Below are 21,276 nucleotides of genomic sequence, written 5' to 3'. Positions count from 1 at the left end.
CTTTAAAGGCGATTTTCTCAATATTTCGATTTTTTTTGCACCCTCAGATTCCAGATGTTCAAATAGTTGTATCTCAGCCAAATATTGTCCGATCCTAACAAACCATACATCAATGGAAAGCTTATTTATTCAGCTGTTGTGTAAATCTCAATTTTAAAAAATTGACACTTAAGACTGGTTTTGTGGTCCAGGGTCACATTTGAGGTAAACTTCTTTGGTAAACTGCAGTTTTAAAGGGGTCATATGACGTTGCTAAAAAGAACATTATTTTGTGTATTTGGTGTAATGCAATGTGTTTATGCGGTTTAAAGTTCAAAAAACACATTATTTTCCACATACTGTATATTATTGTTGCTCCTCTATGCTCCGCCTTTCTGAAACGCGTAGATTTTTACTAAGCTCATCGTTCTGAGAAGCGAGGCGTGCTCTGATTGGCCAGCTATACAGTGCGTTGTGATTGGCCGAATACCTCAAGCGTGTGACGGAAATGTTACGCCCCTCACCGCGACGCGACGAAACTAAAACAATGAAACCCATTGCAAACGAGGCATTTGTTGCATCCAGTGAGGACACATGATTACTGATTATAATGACTTATACTGTCTTTTAATGCGTTGCATCGCGCCGCGTAAACATTACCATGTCTTCATTTGTGACCCTGGACCACAAAACATGTCAATTTTTCAACAAGCTTAAATAAGCTTTCCATTGATGTATGGTTTGTTAGGATCAGACAATATTTGGCTGAGATACAACTATTTGAAAATCTGGAATCTGAGGGTGCAAAAAATCTAAATATTGAGAAAATCGCCTTTAAAGTTGTCCAAATGAAGTTCTTAGCAATGCATATTACTAATCAAAAATCACGCCCCCTTTCTTTGCGTATACATTTGGGCGGTGTTATGCAAATCTCCCCACACCGTGATGTAGACATGAGGGGGCGTGTTTGAATGAGCCGTTTTAGGGGGGCGTGATCGAGTCTTAACTTTTATAAAGAGTATCTCTTTGGTTTTGAGACTTTAGTCTTTGCAACTTTAGGGATCTTATCTATGCAAGAACAGCTTGTAACACTCGAAGAGAAAGAAAAACTTGAAATTGCATCATATGACCCCTTTAAGGGGGAAATGCTCAGCAATGGTGTTGACTGATACATTCACATACTTTTAGGCGTATTAAAACCACCAGACATGTTTGTTTTATTTACAACTTTGAAAAATATTTTTTTTCCCTGTCTGTTTTATTAGAGGTGTGTGTTCATATTTAGGATTTAAACAAATGTCTAACAGTAAGTATTAAAGCTCCCCTGAAAGCATGGCTCAGTCCAGCTGTGTTGCAGTCTGCTGTTTGTTGGCGTGTGAAGTGGGAGTGCAATGCTCTCTGAGAGATTCCTGAGACATTCCCGGGAACAGAGCCAAACTGAATGAGAGTTACATGCTTATTTGTAAAGGCCTGTCCATTATTGCATGTGCTGCTCCTGCGATTGTTCTGTTTCATTAAACACTGTAATTCAACTCAGAGATGTTTTATCTTAGACAGTCATCAGTGATGCAGGTTTTCTTTCTTAAATGTCTCAGTTGTACGTTTGTCTGGACTAAAGGAAACACAAAGCTGTGAAAATAACAATGCCTTCCTGCCCGGTGACCTCTGAGACATCCGCCTTAAGATGTTTATTTCAACTTTTTCAATAGGTCTATACCTAATTTTCCAGATATAAGAAAAAATGCATAAGTGCTTTTGTTGGGTCAAGGGTGCTGGAAATGATTCAATATCCATGTCGTCATTGGAAACCTCCTAGAAGTAGAATTCTGGCTGAGAGCGGATGTGAATGAGTCAGTGCTGATTATATCCCATTCACAAATACAGTCCCGCTCATGGACTGAAACCGGAACCGGATAAACACTAGAGATGCTTGTGCTGAGATACACGCTGCTGTACATGTTCAGAGATGGTAGTTTGTAGTTTCTTAACCCTGTGAAGCCTGACATGAAATAGTAGTTTGGAAAAAATGTAATTCATTTAAAATATATTTTTAAAATCTTTTAGAAAGTTTGCATATGTGTTTTATGTTTTATATCATAATTGATACATTAGACTGTTATAGTGAAAACAAATTAAAAAAAAAACGAAATTCCCAAAAACAACATTAGCAGATATTTAGATAAATTCACTCTATAACCCTAATATGTGACCCTGGACGACAAAACCAGTCTTGAGTGTCAATTTTTCGAAATTGCGATTCATACATCATCTGAAAGCTGAATAAATAAGCTTTCCATTGATGCATGGTTTGTTAGGATCGGACAATATTTGTCTGAAATTCAACTATTTGAAAATCTGGAATCTGAGGGAGCAAAAACATCAAAACATTGAGAAAATGGCCTTTAAAGTTTTCCAAATGAAGTCCTTAGCAATGCATATTACTAATCAAGAATCAAGTTTTGATACATTTACGGCAAGACATTTACAAAATATCTTTATGGAACATGATCTTTACTTAATATCCTAATGATTTTTGGCATAAAAGAAAAATGGATAATTTTGACCCATACAATGTATTTTTGGCTATTGCTACAAATATACCCCAGCGACTTAAGACTGGTTTTGTGGTCCAGGGTCACATGATATTTAAATGCTTAGTTTTGAAGATCAAAACATGTCATCAGCATGCAATCCAGTGACGACTGAGAGATGAACAATTCAACATTCCTCAAAAGCCTGATGTTACTCACACTTGAACATGATTTTTCTAAAAAATTATGTCTGGAATCTGGATAATCAAGTAAATCTAAGTTGCTGCAGTCCAGTAAATGTTCATTTTAAAGGAAAGGATGTGACGTGTGGAATTTCCCATACTTGGAATTTGTGCTCTGCATTTAACACACACACACACACACACACGCGTTCGTTTTTGTGAAAAGTGGGGACATTGCAGAGGCGTAATGGTTTTTATAGTGTTCTTACTGTATGTGCTATTGCACTACACCAACCCTATACCTAAACCTACCCCTTACAGGAGACTGTGCATTTCAACTTTCCCCAAAAAAACCTCACTCTGTGTGATTTATAAGCGTTTTGAAAAGTGGGGACATGGGTCAATGTCCTGAAAAGTCACCTTCACCTTGTAATACCTGTCATACCTTTGTCATTATACAAATCTATGTCCTGACTTTTCACAAAAACGCACGCACACACACACACACACACACACAGAGCAGTTGGCAACCTTCGGGTTACAAGTCCAACTCTAACCATTAAGCCACGACTGCCCCTAATTTTGATATATTACTAACAATATCAAGGTTATTCTTACATTTCAGTCAGTGAAGATTTCATAGCAAAAACACACATGAACCATGAGCTGAATGTGGATGCTTGTACAATTATACTTACTTAAAATTAATAATTTAGAGGCCTTAGAAATGTGTGCATCAAATATCATACAGCTTTACGAGGTTAAAAACATATCAACAAAGCATTTGCCAAGCTTTGTGCTTTAAGCCTGCACTGCATACATATTGCACTGTATAAAATATGTATGTTGCATTGCAAAGGCAAATCTAACTTGACTACTCTTGGATCACACATATCCACTAGCCTCGGCACTTTAAACAATGCGTATGCAATTTCACATCTATTCTCTATTTACATGGTGCATAAAATGCTATTCAATTTCTTAGACTGATCACAGCTTTTTAATGCAAGGTGAATAATATCATTAAGCTATTTAAGGCTACTCTGCCTTTGAAATGTCTATAATTGCACACACAGCAATGATGCATGATATTGCTGCCTCTGTAAATCAGTATCTAATAGTGGCATCAATCTCCATTATGCTGTGTTTATCAATAGTTGCTCATATAAAAATCTGTTTCACATTTCTAAGGAGACACACAGACAAAAATAGCACCAGCACCACTGAGTAACACTGACAGCATCTCCAAATCTAAAAACAAAGCCTCTTTGTCACCTTTGTTTCAATGTAAATGATAAATATGGGAATATTATTTTAATATATCCTGTATACAATGCATTAGCCTTTGAAGTCTACAATATTTACGTTATATAACAATTTCCTCCTGCTCTATTCCTGTGAATGAACCAACAGCGCTTGATCTCGCACATCCGTGGCTGTTTCTGCATAAACACATGTATGTGAGTAAATTATAGAAGAATTGTTTATGTTTGAGTGAACTGTTCATTTGAAATCTAACTTAGCTGCCAATTATAAAATCACATGCAACTAAAAATTAAGTTAGAGGTAAAAATCTGTGATTTGGGTTAGTTTTCTAGATTGCATTGCGGAGCTAACCATCTTTCATCAACCTTAATGAGCAAAGCATGAAAACATCACAACTAACAGAACGCAGGCCTGCAATCATACAGATGATTGCATTCACAAGTACAAGCTAGCAGTTGTGTTTGGCAACAGGCTTGTGTGCAAACTGTGAAATATGTTGTTCCTGTCTTGGCTTGATATTATGACACCCTAAGGGCGAGCTGTAACCCAGAGGAGACTTTATTTATTTTTGTGCTGTAGTCAAATAACATTCTTAGGTCCCTATAAAAAAAAAAAAAAAAAAAGTATTATAGTGGTATAATGATAGTAGTTGTGTCCCAAATTACACACTAGGCACTTATTCTATGTGCTCAACTGTCTAGTGTATGAATAAGGTTATGTTATCATCATTGTCATCAATGTAAACATGTTGTCAACATCAGAGTCTGATAGCTTTTTCCAGTTATTTAAGTGCATCATCTGGGCAGTGTGAACACACTGATACATTATTTATACTAAAAAACAGGATAGAATAGTGCATAAGTATGCAAATTGGGGCACACCTAGTGTGTGACAATGCTACTGTACTTTGATATGGTCCAAAAGTCTAAAACCACACTGAAAATCTGGGATTAAACTCCAAATTAAACCAATTTTGAAACATTTAAAACAACAGGTAAAGAAAAAAAAAGTTTTTTTTTTTTTAGTTTGATAGACAATATGGTCATCAGATTTTCATTTCAGTTTTTCCATTTAACTTTTAACTCATATTGTTGTGCATTCAAATTCTATTATAATTCAAATGTATACTTAACTTAAAATTCAACTATCTATTGAATACTATAATAAATACTGTAACTGATTGTTAATAAATTGTATTGTAAATATAACAATTAGTATTTATTTTACTTGTATCGATTTATTTACTATTTTTATGTATTTATTTATTATTATTTAAAATGTATTGATTTATTAATACAATCAATTATAATAATTTTGTTAGCAGATACATTTAATTCTTCACTCGTTGTTGTGCTAACAGTGAACTTAATTTATTTATTTATTTCACTATTAACAATTATTAAGTTAATCAATCAGAATATTTTGTTAGCAGTGGTGTGTGTTCTCTCGAGGACTAACAAAAACTAGTGGCAAGTCTGAAATATTTATAAATGGATAGAATCCGCGTCTCGTATTTCATTGGTTGGCAGCTCTTCTTCTTTGTTCCGGTTCGTACTGGTTATCCTGCTGTACTACTGATGTGAGTCACTCAGCAGCACTTCCGGTTGCTGACGTCAGCGCCTCGCCTATAAATAGCGCTGGAGCTCAGTTCTCAGACAAAGCGCGTCCAGCGACTTTAGACTTGATGTAATTCCTCACTGACAGGGTGAGAAACCCAGACTTTCTGCTGAGGGTAGCCCCCTTGGAACCGAATGAAGAAACAAATCTTACTACTTTTCACATACCGTGGACTAGTAAGAAAAGGGAAGAAGAGTAAAAGAAGAAAATGGCCAATTTTATATTACGGAAAGCCGAGCCCAAGGACGTGTCTGACATACTGCGACTCATAAAGGTAAAAACACGACTACGGCGCATGCGTTAAGACGGTGTTTTAAAACAATAATTCGTTGACAGTGTTTGCGAAATAATTTACGCTATTTAATTAATTTTAGGAACTTGCGAAGTTCGAGGAAATGGAGGAACAGGTCGTCCTGACCGAGAAAGGTACCGTTACGGATTGTTATTCGGTCTTCGAATGATTTCCGTGTATTATATATTAATGTCTATATGACTAAGTTATATGACGGTTGTTTGTTTATTTTTCAGAGCTGCTCGAGGACGGTTTCGGAGATCATCCGTTTTATCACTGCGTCGTCGCTGAAGTACCAAAAGATAAACAGTCCGTTGAAGGCAAGTCAAAAACATCAATGTTAACTTGGTTACAAAAACACCTATTTATATCATGGATACAGGATCGTTACAGTTAATGTTGTGTTTGTGATTGAAAGGTGTACAGTTTATCTTTCTGCGTCATGCGTAAGTTGTGACGTCAAAGCCGCTGAATCAGAATCCTGTAATTTTCCTCTTTCTCGTGTTTCTCTTCTGTTTCTAACCGCTTGAACCCTGCTGGTGTACTAACCATCCTCATGTATGACTTCCTCATCAGGTTATACAGTAGTTGGCTTTGCCATGTACTACTTCACCTATGACCCCTGGATTGGGAAGCTGCTTTATCTGGAGGACTTCTATGTGATGAAGGAGTTCAGAGGTGTGAAGCCATGCCACCTGTTTCCACTTTGTATATGTATTTTTCTAATTGTAGTAACAATTATATATGTATGTTACTATTAAGAATTATATGTTGACTCACACACACAATTTTATTTGTAGGAATAGCAATATTAATAATTACTGTTTTAATACTGATATAATTCTTATATAAGAGTAGAAGATATTATATAATAATTTTATATGCGTGTATGTATTTGTCATAAAACATTCTAATTAATAACTTAGATTCTTTAATAAAAATATTTGTTCCTATTTATTTATTTATTTATTTATTTATTTGTTGCTGCTTCCTTTCAGGTTATGGGATGGGCTCTGAAATCCTGAAGATGCTGAGTGAGGTACTTCTAATTCATTACAGCCTAAATAATAATAAAAAAAAAAAAAAAAATTTAAATAAAAGATTTAAAATAATTTAGAGAAGTTTTGTTATAATAATCTATTCTAGGCCTGCCTTCTCGTGTGTAGATCAATGAAACCAATTTACTTTTATTTAAAACTAATTTATTAAATACTTGATTTTTCTCTGCAGACGGCAGTGAAGACTCGATGCAGCGGCATGCACTTCATCGTAGCCGAGTGGAACACGTCGTCCATCGAGTTCTACAAGCGGCGCGGAGCGTCTGATCTCTCACACGAGGAGGGATGGCGTCTGTACGAGATTGACAAGTGCAACCTACTCAAGATGTCATCCAAGTAGACGCCAGTGCGGGAGGAAACGTTCCACAGAGGAGGATCATGACTACAGCTATTGTTGATCACACCTGCAATGTATCAGTCAATAAATAAAGATTATACTCTGAGAAACAGACTGAGTGAAAGTTCTGTTGGATCCGTATGTTAACCCTGTTGGTTCATTACCTCAGGAGATTCACTTTAAAATATTTCAATATTTGCATGTTGACTTTAGACTTCTCTTGAGCTCCTTCTAACAGATAAGGTAGGAACCAGTAAGTGAGACGGTAACCTCATTCAGGAAGTGTTTTAATTGTGTGCTGCTGTCTGGAAACAACCAGACGTCTAAATCAACATACTAGTTCAGAGGTTAGTTAACTGTTGTAGTTGCAGTGGGTTGTTTTTGTTTTTTTTTTGTTTTTTTTTAAGGGTTTGCACAGGAAGAGGAAGTTCAGACTGAGAAACTGCTGACAGTAACATGTTAACGTTTCCTCCTAACCTTACACAGTATATGCGCATACATATAAATAATTGCATATGTGTATACAAATATATGCAATAATTTCAGTCACATTTATTTTTGGTACACTAAAAAGTGTTTTTAATACAATTCCAGCAGTTAAAGTTCAGACCTTTCCAGTCAGGCCACTACCTCCCGTCTGATGACTGAAAGAGGAAGTGGCTAGTGCAAAAGCAGATCATGAGCGTGAGAGAAGGATGGTGATCCCGCGTCACAACCTCACAGTCTGAGAGGCGATGATGCACCTGTAAACAAACAACACAGCAAACCACAGTCATGAGGACTTCTGAGAAAAACAATGAGTGTTGTGAACAGGACATTTAACCTTTAAAATAACATGCGTTTAAACATGTCTTAATGTCATTGCATTAGATTGCAAAATACTGAACCAAGTGGCATTTTAAATAAAATATATTTTATTAAAGATGCCACTTGGTTTAATATTTTACAATCTAATTTAAATAAAGATTTCCAACAAAGCAAAAGATTTTAAAAAAAAATTGATGGTAAAAATAATACTTTTTTACTTTCACAACAAACACATTTCGTTCTGTTTAAATTGCATTTCTTTTCAGCAGTGCTTAATGCACAATATTAAAATGTCTGAATGTCATTGCATTAGATAAAGTAATCAACCAAGTAGCATTTATTTTAAATAAATATTTCAGCAAAACATTTAACAAAAAAGGATTGTGTTTGCTTGTAATTGGATGATGTTGCTAGTTAATGTGCTCCTCTACACCTGTGGTGACACCTCCTTTTATTCACAAAAAGATTGACTGGCTCAAAAATGTGCATTGTAGTGTGTAGCACTCACTGAAAAAGGTAATTGGCAATTTTACTGCAATCTAACAGGTTTTATGTGTGAAAAAAAATCTTAGTGCAGTACAGTTGGGAAAAGTGTTTGTTATAATGTTGTTTATGCACTGTGTGCACCTGTGTTGTGTTTCCCTGCTGTTTATGATGTTTAACATTTTGTACCTAAGCTTTGGTCTCCCCACTGGAACTCTTTTCTGCTTGATCCTATTAAAACACAAAACAAAAAGTGCTCAGACAGTTTCCAAACACAATATTTACAGAGGCTGTGGCTTTGATTCCTAGGAAATGCAAACCTTGAATGCGATGTAAATGGCTTTGTATAAAAGCATCTGGCAAATGCATGAATGTAAAAGTCTGTGTGAGAAGAGCCAGACTCACTTTCTTTGAGGCAGGTTTGTCCTTGATGAGTTTCTCCACAGTAACATAAGCCTGAAGCGCCCAGTCGTATACAGCGTCTCCTGTGTTCTGTGGTGTGGAGAGATTAGAAAGGGTCACTTCAGTGAAACGCGACGTTCACACACACATACTGAGATTTTATTGCTGGAAGTACATGTATTTGTCATAGTGTGTGTTTCTAAGGCTGAATGCCCTTGTGTTATTGGTGGGCTACATAACTGCTTCTAGCGTTTGGAAATCTAGTCTTGGATATGATGCACTGCCAGTAAAAATAATGAAGTTAAAAAACAATTCAATTTTTTGCTTTATGCTTTTCAGCAGCACATAATACATGATATTATATATATATATATATATAATTATGCTTAACCATGAAAAATAATGACAAATACATTTTTCCCTTTGAATTATAAGTATTTTTCTGATCCAACTGACAGATTTTTTTCTTCCTCCTGTTTTAAGCATAAACATTTTTAAGAAAAAAGACTCAAAAAGAATATGAAAAAAGACTTAATATAGTATTAGAAAGCATTTTTAATTTCTGATGTAAGAATGCCTTGATATTTCTACTGGAAATTTCAGAGAATTGTAGCGCTCCAAACAGGAAAAAAAAAATCCTTTAAACCAATACAGACTGGAAAAGTTTACAAATTTTTTATTTTATTTTATAAATTGCATCGTTCAAAGCGAGAGCTGAAGACAGCAATGTGCTGAAATATCTGCTTGCTCGTGTCCATTTGGTTTTAACTCACATGCTGCCTTCTGCACTTTTTGCACAATGTAATTTATATATATGTGACCCTGGACCACAAAACCAGTCTTAAGTCGCTGCGGTATATTTGTAGCAATAGCCAAAAATACACTGTATGGGTCAAAATTATAAATTGTTCTTTTATGCCAAAGATCATTAGGATATTAAATAAAGATCATGTTCCATGAAGATATTTTGTAAATTTCTTACTGTAAATGTATAAAAACTTCATTTTTGATTAGTAAAATGCATTGCTAAGAACTTCATTTGGACAACTTTAAAGGCGATTTTTTAAATATTTGGATTTTTTTGCACCCTCAGATTCCAGATTTTCAAATAGTTGTCTCTCAGCCAAATATTGTCTGATCCTAACAAACCATACCCATACAATTGACACTTAAGACTGGGTCCAGGGCACATACATATATATATATATATATATATATAAATGTTTTTGTAGACTTTTCCAGTCTGTATTGAATTCAGTTTGCGGCTAGCCACCTTCTTGTTAATTTTTTAAAATATATCTCTGCTGGAAAATGACAAAGATATGGTGAAAGAAAATCACTTTTTGCAGTGTATGAGATACTGTACTTACTGTACTTGCAGACAAAATGCAGAAAGTAGTGAGTGATTTCACTGTTGATTTATCTCTGCCTAATATAATAACACCCATATAGCATTGACAATTGACAAAATGAAGGAGTTTAATTTCGGGACCATATGGTCTAGTTACCTGTGTCTACCAGCAGGGCCAAACTGTCCTACGCCACCCAACCTAACCTTGACACCTTGAATTTGAGCTTTGGTTCAAACCAAGTGTGAAAACAACCTAATTTTGGGCTGTTTTATTTTTTAATCAGTGCTCCTGCTGGCCTTTCAGGACATTTCCATCAGCATATCTGACAGGATGGGGACACGCAGCGCTGAAACGGCCCTTCAGAGAGATTTTGATCAGATTGTGTGCTGACAGCGTTTCAGCAGGACGCGTGCGAGGCGAGAGATAGAGAGATTCAGACCGCTTTCCACTGCAAAGTCTATATCGGTTACAATCAAAACAGACAAACGGCTGATATTAGACACAGTGTTGATGCAGCTTCGCTCTGTGTCCTTGGGAGTTGTTAGGAATGTGTTTCATCTGCTGTTTTTAACTGGTGGAAAGTTACAGATCGTAACCTCACCTCGCCTTTTCCTCCTCTTGTTTCCAGGCCCGATAACACTTCGCAACCCTTGAGCCAATAACATACAAGAGACACAGACTCTCCTACCTTTGCGACGGTCACAGCCTCTTGAGGATAATACATGGACGCAGACACAGCCATTAGACCAGTCGGGTAGATCAGTTTCTTCAGCCTGGAGCCTTGAAATGACAAAATAACACTAAAAATTACACAACTGTTCAAAGGTTTGTTTTCAACAGGACACAATAAATTGATCAAAAGCGACAGTAAAGACTCTTATAATGTTAGAAATAGTTCTATTTCAAATACACACTGTTCTTTTGAACTTTCCATTCATCAAAGATTCCTGAAAAGCAAAATGTGTCAGTGTTTTCACTAAAATATGAAGCAGCACAACTGTTTCTTGAGCAGCAAATCTGAAGACTGGAGTAATGATATGGAAAATTCAGTTTTTCACCACAGGAATAATTTACATTTGAAAATATATTCACATAGAAAAAAGTGATTTTAAATGGTAATAATTTTACTGTATGTTTGATGAAACAAATGCAGCTTTAGTGTGCAGAAGAGACTTTAAAAATAATAAAATAATTACTGTCCTTACTTACTGACCTCAATGTTTTTGTATCTGAAACATCAGTGAGTCCAATAAAGCAAATAAATAGTATTCAAGTTTTGGGAGAGACTTAGTATTTTTTTCTTCTTTTCCACAACAAATACTGAAAAATTCTTAAATCAAGACACATTTGCATTTAAGGAAAAGACTTACGATATTAAGCCTTGTTTTCTGAAAAACGTATCAAAATGAATTGTTTTTGCTTAAAACAAGAAAAGATATCTGCCAATAAGTTCCTGTTAAATAATCTTGTTCAAAATACATTTTCCCCTTGAATTCATTTTTTTTTTTCTTTCTTATTTTAAGCATGAATTCCCTTAATTATTTAATTTTTCACAAAACAAGACCTAATATCTCAAGTCATTCTGCATCTTGAGTACATATCGCTTAGATATTTGATGTTTAGATATTTGTAATGGAGAACAAGACAAAAAAACTGGGGATGAAAATCTTTTTTTTTTTTTTTTTTTGTAAAAGCAGGAATCATTCAAACTTTCACTACCTCTTCCAAGGAAAAGGCCCAGAATCCCGGCAAATCCGATGACTCCGGCTCTGGGGTAAAACTCAGGTGGAGGATTCTTCAAGTAGGCATAACTGCCTAGATGACGGTGCAAAGATTCACTTTATGACATTTTATTGAAAAAGTCCAGTAAGCATGTTTCATTCGTGTCTGTGTCAGCGAGTGTTTGCTTACTCTGCCCGAACTGTACAGTGCTGTCAACCTTGGGCTTCACCGTCCCATAGACGCCCTGAGAGTCAGTACAAAAGAATGTTACTTTCAGAATCTAGAAATAAGCATCGCTAGTTTAACTTTATAGAATCACTGTCAAAATTACACGCTAGACCTAGATTCAGTGAAGAACAATACGCTTTCTTGTCCCAAAGCTGCAAGTTTCATTTCTTTAAGGAAGTAAAATGAATGTTTTAATCCAGACCATATATCTGATTTAGTTTCAAAAGGGTCTAGATTGACATGAGGGTCAGAAAATATAATTTTTGGCTGAACCATTTCTCTGAACCATTTGTGAACTTCTGCAGAGACCAAAGGTTTCTTAGTGTACTTTATAGCATCTAGGTTATATTTTGATATTTGATAAATGCACCTCCTTGGCAAATCTTTATCAGTGGCAATAAACCCACAATGCATGACTGACAGAGATATAACAGACTTTATCTTGGCAATCAGATAGTCTGCTGTATGTGACCTAAGGTAGAATAGAATATATCTGATATAGAGCAGAATCTGAAGAATATGCAAAAAGTGAAGAACTTGAGCAAACCAAGCAAGGACAGCTAGTAAATAAAAAAACAATTTATATAAAATTCTATAAAACAATTTTATTTAAAATTATCATATAATATTATAAAAAGAGAAAAATGTAAATCTGCACCAGCCAAACGCCATACATATATATATATATATATATATATGAGTACTGTCAAACGATTAATCGCGATTAATCACATCCAAAATAAAAGTTTTTGTTTGCATAATACATGTGTGTTTTGAGTATATTTATAATGTATACACATACAGTAAAATATTTACATGTCTATATTTATATTCATATAGTTTATATATATATGAAATATATTCTGAAATATATACATGCGTGTGTGTGTATTTATATATACATAATAAATACAGTACACATACATATATTATGTAAAAAACTTTATTTTGATGCAAGTAATCACGATTAATCGTTTGACAGCACTCATATATATATATATATATATATATATATATATATATATATATATATATATTAGAAGTATAGCTTTCATATTAATTATGAAACATATTAAACCTAAACTAATAAAATGAATAAAATAATAATGACAAAAGCACAACAACCTAAAATTAAAGCGAAAACAGAAAATAAATGATTCAAAATAATAACTAACACTATAATAGTTTGGACATAATATTAAAATAACGCTGTGCTCGTTTATTAAATATGATCTAATTGCATTATCTTTTATGCAAATAACATAACATGTTGCACCTGCATTTCTCCCACATTACCATGTAAATGTGTGATTTCTGTGGCTTTAGCGTCACCAAAATGGGATTGCAATAATATTGACTGTTTCCAAACAGGTCCAAACACTCCTCCTGTATGAAGTTGGTCGGACAGACAAAGTCCCGCCCATAACTCACACCACTGTACGAGGCAGAGGTTAACATGTTGACATATCTCATAAAATTCTGCAGAATTTGCTTCTTGGTTTTTATTTTGAAGGCTGTTCTGCTTTCAGATGTGGGTCAGTGTGTCCTGCTTCCTCATGGGTTATGCCATGTAAAGGACGGAGAGACTGGCAGTGTGTCAAACACTTTAACAGCTGCTGTAAAGTGTTGTGTCTGCAGCGCTTCATCGTTATGATATTGCATGAGATCATTTTTACACTTTGTGTTATGGTTGGACACTCTCTTTGTTCAGATAGAGTGCACCATCAGACAGATTCATGCTGTGTGTTAAAAGCAGAACTTCTCAAGAGAACATTATGACAGCAGCGTTTTCCTTCAACAAAGCAGTAAAACATCAGTTAACTAAAACTATTAAAGCTAAAACTACAAAAAATTATATTCTTAAAAATACTTATGAAATATAAATATTACATAAATTTTTTTAAAAGTTGCTAAAATTACTAAAACTGGAATCAGAATTCAAACTAATTAGAAATATTTTTTAAAACTAATTTAAAACTATTACTGTAATAGTACATAAACAATACTAAAATTAGAAAATGGCTTGGGGAAAAAAAACAAAGACATCTTCATATTTTCATAATGTCTAAAACATGAGTGGTTCTTATTTCAGACCTTAAATATAATGAAACATAAATATTAGATAATCTTAAAAAAGAAAGAAACTTATAAATGTTGCTGAAATAAAACAAGTTGTCATACTAGAATTACCAAAACTAAAACTGAAATAAGAATAAATTACAGCTAAATAGAAATATTCAAATAAAAGAAAGGAAAAAAGAAGGAAAGAAAGAAATTACTAAAACAAATTAAAATAAACTGAAAATACAAGATCTCACAGAAGTGAGTACACCCCTCACATTTTTGTAAATATTTTATTATATCTTTTCATGTGACAACACTGAAGAAATGACACTTCGCTACAATGTAAAGTAGTGAGTGTACAGCTTGTATAACAGTGTAAACTTGCCGTCCCCTCAAAATAACTCAACACACAGCCATTAATGTCTAAACCGCTGGCCACTCACTACTTTACATTGTAGCAAAGTGTCATTTCTTCAGTGTTGTCACATGAAAAGATATAATAAAATATTTACAAAAATGTGAGGGGTGTACTCACTTCTGTGAGATACTGTATAAAACTAATTTAAAATATTATTAATTACTATAATATTATATAAATAATATTAAAATAAGACAAAAAATAAGATCTAGATAAAAAAAAAAAACACACAATGAAACTGTGGATTCTTTGCCTCAGTGGTTCTTATTTCAGACTCAGATTATACATTGCACATGTTGTGACAACTCAGATTGTTTTCTGTACAAAATCAATTGAACAATGTCCCTAAAATCAACATTGAAAATGTTTAAAATTAATTATCATCAACTATTAAATTAAACTGCACAATCAATATGGCAAGGAGAAAAACTGAAAATTTTGTAAATGCATGATTTAAATTGCATGTGCCATGAAATCATCTGGACACAGCAGCACTGACTGGAACGAGACTCGGTCCGACCAGTGGCTAAAGCAAAATCATTTGGCAAACCTGTTTGAACAGTCGTGGTTGCAATTCAGTTTGGTAATGCAAATGTGTAGTATTTAGCCATCTGGGCCACACGGAGCAGAACTCTGTTCTATACACAAGCAAACACAATAAATACTGAATGTTCGGAACGGAATACTAGCATACTGCAAAGTACACACTGAATCTAGTAAATCTAGTATGTGAAATAGTATGCATTATCCCACAACAAACATTTCAATCAGTATTGCGCTTCATACGTGTCACATGACCTGATCACACGGCATGATGGGTTGTTTTGTGTGCAGTATGTTGTTCCAAACATGGCCAGATGTGCAAGAGCAGCAGAGAGCAGCGTGGGTAATGATGATGTGGATGTGTGGATGTGTGTGTGTATGTGTGTGTATATGTATGTATGTGTGTGTGTGTGTGTGCGTGTGCTCATGGGTACCTGCGCTGTCTGTTTGGCCGAGCTGGCCGTTTGCTGGACCGGATCAGACCACCAGCAACCAGGACCAGACGGCACATTTAGATGAAGAGGAGCCAAATCATCACAACATCATCAGAGAAGGTCAAACGATTAGAAATCACAATGAAAAGAGTCACAGATTACAGGAAAGAGCTGCATTCCATAAACATTTCCGTAGTGTTTCTCATTAACTTTATAAAGCTCGTTTGCTCAACTTATTAACCGACTGACAACATCTGTGACGTGTTGATTAGCAAAGAAAACAAGGTAAAGCCTTAATGCATAATGCATTATAAAGGTGTTCATAAAATACATCGTAATGCATTATATCCTTTCATAAATGAAAGTTAAAATGCATTATAATATTTGAAGGTTTCTTTTCGTGTCTTTTAATGCATTATACTTTCTAAAGGTGTAACAATGAAAAGAGAAGTAATGTAATGCATTATGATCTCATGAATACTTGTAACCACTCTTATAAGGTGCATTACAAGGCATAATTAATGCATTAAAACTACTTTTATAATGCATTTTGTATTTAAAGGCTTTGAGTGAAGTGTCACTGAAAATGTTCAATTTGTAAAAATGAACATAAATCATGTTTAGAGTAATGGGCTTAATACAAGAACAGCTTCTATTGTTGTTGAAAACCTTTTTCTTCATGTAAAGACTTCTTTTTGTTGTATAAGGCGAAAGTTATTGGATTTATTACTGTTCATTACTGTACACATGAGTTCTGCTTGTTTTTACAGACTGAAAGACTATTTGTTATTCTTTCTGTGGTAATCGACAGCATGTGCTGAACAGACGCTGGTGTTCCTTTTTTCCTTTTTTTAAATTTAACTTAATAAAACTCTTTAAATGCAGAAAAACAATCAAATCTTACAGAATGCAGCTCTAATCCAGATAACAAAAAAATAAAAAATAAAAAAATAAAAAGTGTTTGGAAATATGAAAGTACTAGGCTGGACAGAATTATTAGTCATTTAGATTAAATTCTGTGTTTTCAGTTTAATTTAATAATTTAATTTAATTTAATTTAATTTAATTTTATTTAATTTTATTTAATTTTATTTAATTTTATTTAATTTTATTTAATTTTATTTAATTTTATTTAATTTTATTTAATTTTATTTAATTTTATTTTATTTTAAAATCCATAGTTTTTTAGATGGGTCAATCTCACAAAACATATCTGCATCACATTTTATCCAAAAGCAAAAGAAGAAATAATATAGAAATTGTAATGGAAAAATAAAATTTAAATTTTTATGATATATATATATATATATATATATATATTTTTTTTTTTTTTTTTTTGCATTGTGCCTCTACATATTCCTTCAAAAGTATTATAATAAAACATTATAATATTAAAAAAACATTAAAAGAAAGGAATTTAAAAACTATGATAATGATTATATAATTTTTTTTTTTTCCTGATGATTTTGTGAGAGATCCTGGCTGATTGCTGGTTTCCAGCTGTTGTAACTGATTGAATTATTCTAGTGAACTAAAGTTAGTTGTACATGACTGTAGAGTGTAAATAATAATTGAGATCATATTCTGTCCTAAAATGAAGAGATGGAGAGATAGAAAAGCCATGCTGAGCAAATAAGCCAACAAGCTGCATCTACCATCTACTGCATGCTCATGCCGCTGATTAATGAGTTTACAACATTTTTGGCCAGTTTGGTTCCCAAATTAACAAATATTTAAAACCCTCTGTTTTCTTTTAAGAACCAGCCCAAAGACTGTGTGAGTGAGCATCCTGAACCAGTCGAGCTTGTTAAAAGTCAATCTGTGCACAAACCAGCTGTGTGTTTGACGTGACTGAGTGTTTACCTGGCACCAGGTGGTGTACGGCTCTGCCAGTCTCCTCAGTTTGGCCACGCTCTCCTCCACCTGTCCTCTGTCAGGCTCCACATGCTGGAACTTCTGCTGCGGTGTCGTGTAGAGAGACAGCTACCCAAGCAATGGTGTTACAGAGTCAAAGTTAAAATGACCATCCTTTCCTTAACGTTAAACTCTTGTTGGTAATACACATCATTCAGGTTCTGTTGAACACACAGGGGTCAAAGAGTCCTTAAACTAATGAATTCTAAATTAAACTCAGGCTCAATTAAACACATTTCACCCTGAAATTATATTTTGCACGAAAAAAAAAAAAAAAAAACTACACCTACTTGAGGACTATTATGATTTGTTAATTTTTCAATACAAATAAGCATCTTTTGTCTGTTTACTGTAATGCATCCAGTTTTTTTTTTCACACTTTCACAAATTGAAATGTTGTCTTGGTAACTAAATGAAATTAAGTTTACATTTAAGTACTACAATTACTAACACAGAAGAATATATAGAATTTGTTTAAAAAAACTAAAACTATTGAAAGAGACAAACACAAAACTTCTCAAACTAAAATTAAAACTGAAAATATAAAAATAAAAGCTAATAATAGTATATAAATAATACTAAAATAGCATTGACTGTAAAAAATAAATAAATAAATGTTTAATGTCATTATTCTTTGTTTTGCATGTATATTTGATATTTATATGGCATTGCCACCAGGTAAGATTATATTATTTCTAATATTAAAAAGTTATATTAAGGTTCATATTGTCCCAGAAAAATGAATCCATTTTTAAAATACTGATTTTTTATTTTTATTTTTTTCAGATATTGTAATCTTTTAAATGACTTTCATAATAGAGTGTTAAATCTGCATCAATTATCATCAAATAATATAATCATTATTCTCAATGGTGATTCTCATTCTCACTAGATTAGATTAGATTATTTTTATATTTATGTAAAATGCCTTGTTTAGTTTTTCAGTTGATGTGAGGTTACCTCATCTACACTCAGAGTTGTGCCGGGTTTGGCGTCATCAGCGGAGGCGGTGGCCGCCAGCACAGAGGCAGAAATCAATCCCAGAGTTCCAGAGACTCCTGCAACCCCTCCAACCTATCAGGGTCACGGAAACACGGAGCATGGATGAACCAACCGGTCAGACAGAATTTCCTGACCTCAAGCACAAAACACTGCAGAATATCTGAAGACAGACGCGCCGGTTTGTGCTCACTGTCAACACATACTGAACGTTTCTAGTTAGCATGTGCAACAATAACACGCAGCGTATTTACTCAAGCTGCCCACACACAGCTGTTTTGAGGACATTCAAGGTTCTTCGCTTTCTCGTAGAGTTTAACTGAGAGAATTTAATGAGTAACAGTAACACAATATCAGAAACTGGAGGTCAAGGGTTGAAGATTACATGCTTTTCATTTGACATATGAGAAATTGATAACATTTCAGTTTACACATTTTCCCCCGGTTTCACAAGCCTAGTCCCAGACTAAAATGTAATTCTAAGCTGTTTTAACTGAAAGAAAATTTTATATACATTTTATATTTATATATATATATATGCATATATATATTATTTTGTTTCATTGCTGCACAAGTGTTGCCACCAGGGAAGATGATAATATTTATAAAAAAGTTATAATAAGATATTATTTTAGTTAATTTATGTTCCTTCAAAAATATTTCTATTTTTATTTTTAAACGAGTTTCAAAATAAAATCAGCATTAAAACAAAACATTGGTTTCAGTTTCTCTTTCTGATTTAACGGTGTTTAGTCGCCATCTAGTGGCCAGACGTGGACGCGCACAACTCACTGTTATCATACGGGATAACACATTTTAATAATAAAATCGCCGAACTAATATAAAATGTAAGGTTGGTAACAGTCGATTTATAAACCTTCATTTCATCTTATACTTTGAGCATAAACAGTGGCAAAGTCAATAAAGCCAAAAGACACTTTGACTTTTACTAGCGGTAAATTTTTCTAACATCACAAATCGCGGCGATATAATTAGATTTATATATACTGAACTCAGTCTATAGAATTAGAGCAGCCTAAAATAGTATATAGAGTATTAGGTTAATTCAAACAAGTAAAATAGTTTATTAGGTTTTATATCTTCTGCGGTGTCCTTGTATTTCCTGCCTCTTTAAAGCTCAAAAACATATAGTAATCTTTATAATAAAATCAGCTGAACTGAAATCCTTGTACATGTGTATTTAAGACTGATTATCGCGGGAGTGTACGCTTTATAAGTGTGTCAGCGAGACAAAAACACAGTGAAGAACACAAACTGAACGACTCCACTGAAGTTTTCATTCTCACCTTGTACATGATCCGGTCTTCTTCTTCTTCTTCTTCTTCTTCTTCGTCTTCTTCTTCTTCATCTTTCCTGTTGAGCTGCGATCAGCCTTTCATCCGCTGAGCGCCATCTAGAGTTCAATCAGGCTCACTGCGCTCCCTTCAAATTTACTCACTTTTACAGGTTGTTAATATTTATTCTTTATATATTGCAGTTCTACAGTGCTAGGGCATAATACATAAACATTACAATAATTAAAATTTATATTCATTTCGAATAATAATTTAGCAATAGGATAGAAATGGATAGTTATTTATTTATTTAACATTTTTATGCAATTTATTCTATTCAAAACAGGGTTATTAAAGTTGAATAAAATGAAAACCATTAAAAAAAAATTGTTACTTGAAATAAAATAAAAAGATTTTTGTTGCATTTTAGATTTTTTAATGTTTATTTCAGCTAGTGGCCAAGACAAAATTTCTCATTTTAATTTAATTTAACTAAATAACTAAAATAAATACTAAATACGCAATATAAATAATACATTATTCACTATTATTATTATTATTATTATTTTATTTTTCAAGTGGGAATGTTGTATTTGTTGTGTATTTTGTCTTGATCCGTTGGATAGTGTAACAAAATTGAAAATTTATTAAAATGTGTTGTCATGATGATTTAAATTTACATTTGATTTGAAGCTTATTAGTCATAATAAACTTTTAGTTAAATTAAATCAAAATGTTGTTTTAGCAACTAGTTGAAGTTAATTTCATTTCAGTTAATGTTTATTTTATTTCAGTTAACAGAAATGTTTTTTATGTCTTTAGAAGGCTTATTATTTTACACATTTTGCTTGTCAAGTAAATCTAATGATAGAAAATGAGTTAATTTAAAGTTAATTTCAGTTATAAATTTAGTAATTATTTGTTTGTTTCTGTTATTTATTTTTTAATTTTTTTAAATATGTCAGCATAATTTTTATTTCATTTTTAAATCATCTTTGTTGAACTAAATGCAAATGAAAAATGTTGATTTGGCAACTAGTTGAAATAAAACAAGTTTAAGGTTTTTTAAGTTTAAGTTTAAAGTATTTTATTTCATATTTCATATTACTCCCATGCAGCACAGCAAACTATAGTGGAGACCGTTCAAGGACAGCATGCTTTATAGCATGTAAATAAGTGCATAACAAAAGTTAACACATAAAATAAATGATTAAATGGGTAAAAATGTTTTAAGTTATTTTAAATTTGAATATACTACAAATATATATTTATATATTAATAATGGAGGGGTGCACAAGAATCAAAAACATTAAAAGAGATTAATTCCCACTTAATCTTAAAATATCTTCACTT

The 21,276-nt window shown here is 33.3% G+C and overlaps 2 protein-coding genes and 1 long non-coding RNA gene across 5 annotated transcripts; 2 read left to right on the top strand and 1 right to left on the bottom strand.

Moving 5' to 3' along the window:
• The first annotated feature begins 5,600 nt into the window (after window positions 1-5,600).
• Window positions 5,601-7,374, top strand: sat1a.2 (spermidine/spermine N1-acetyltransferase 1a, duplicate 2). Its single transcript, XM_058776759.1, has 6 exons — window positions 5,601-5,849; window positions 5,950-6,001; window positions 6,104-6,187; window positions 6,444-6,545; window positions 6,866-6,906; window positions 7,098-7,374. The coding sequence occupies exons 1-6, from the start codon at window positions 5,784-5,786 to the stop codon at window positions 7,263-7,265; spliced, it is 513 nt and encodes a 170-aa protein (XP_058632742.1). The 5' UTR covers window positions 5,601-5,783; the 3' UTR covers window positions 7,266-7,374.
• Window positions 7,375-7,532: 158 nt separating this feature from the next.
• apooa (apolipoprotein O, a) lies at window positions 7,533-20,034 on the bottom strand. Of its 3 annotated transcripts, none has more exons than XM_058776757.1 (10): window positions 19,936-20,034; window positions 18,590-18,703; window positions 17,579-17,698; window positions 15,716-15,748; window positions 12,218-12,272; window positions 12,026-12,121; window positions 10,995-11,086; window positions 8,958-9,044; window positions 8,697-8,783; window positions 7,533-8,005 (listed from the first exon to the last, which is right to left on the bottom strand). In XM_058776757.1, the coding sequence occupies exons 1-9, from the start codon at window positions 19,942-19,944 to the stop codon at window positions 8,742-8,744; spliced, it is 648 nt and encodes a 215-aa protein (XP_058632740.1). In that variant the 5' UTR covers window positions 19,945-20,034; the 3' UTR covers window positions 7,533-8,005; window positions 8,697-8,741. The 3 variants fall into 3 exon arrangements, with proteins under 3 accessions (XP_058632740.1, XP_058632739.1, XP_058632741.1); XM_058776756.1 differs by having other exon boundaries at window positions 8,742-8,783; XM_058776758.1 differs by lacking the exon at window positions 15,716-15,748 and having other exon boundaries at window positions 8,742-8,783.
• Window positions 8,012-12,135, top strand: LOC131541179 (uncharacterized). The gene is made up of 3 exons (XR_009271420.1): window positions 8,012-8,585; window positions 10,935-11,131; window positions 12,004-12,135. It is a non-coding gene; the product is annotated as an uncharacterized LOC131541179 (long non-coding RNA).
• Window positions 20,035-21,276: the final 1,242 nt, after the last annotated feature.

The sequence above is a fragment of the Onychostoma macrolepis genome, chromosome 05 (genome assembly GCF_012432095.1).
Source record: "Onychostoma macrolepis isolate SWU-2019 chromosome 05, ASM1243209v1, whole genome shotgun sequence".
Taxonomy (NCBI): Eukaryota; Metazoa; Chordata; class Actinopteri; order Cypriniformes; family Cyprinidae; genus Onychostoma; species Onychostoma macrolepis.
Note: the sequence above shows the minus strand (reverse complement) of the source record. Positions and strands in the feature narration are given on the sequence as shown.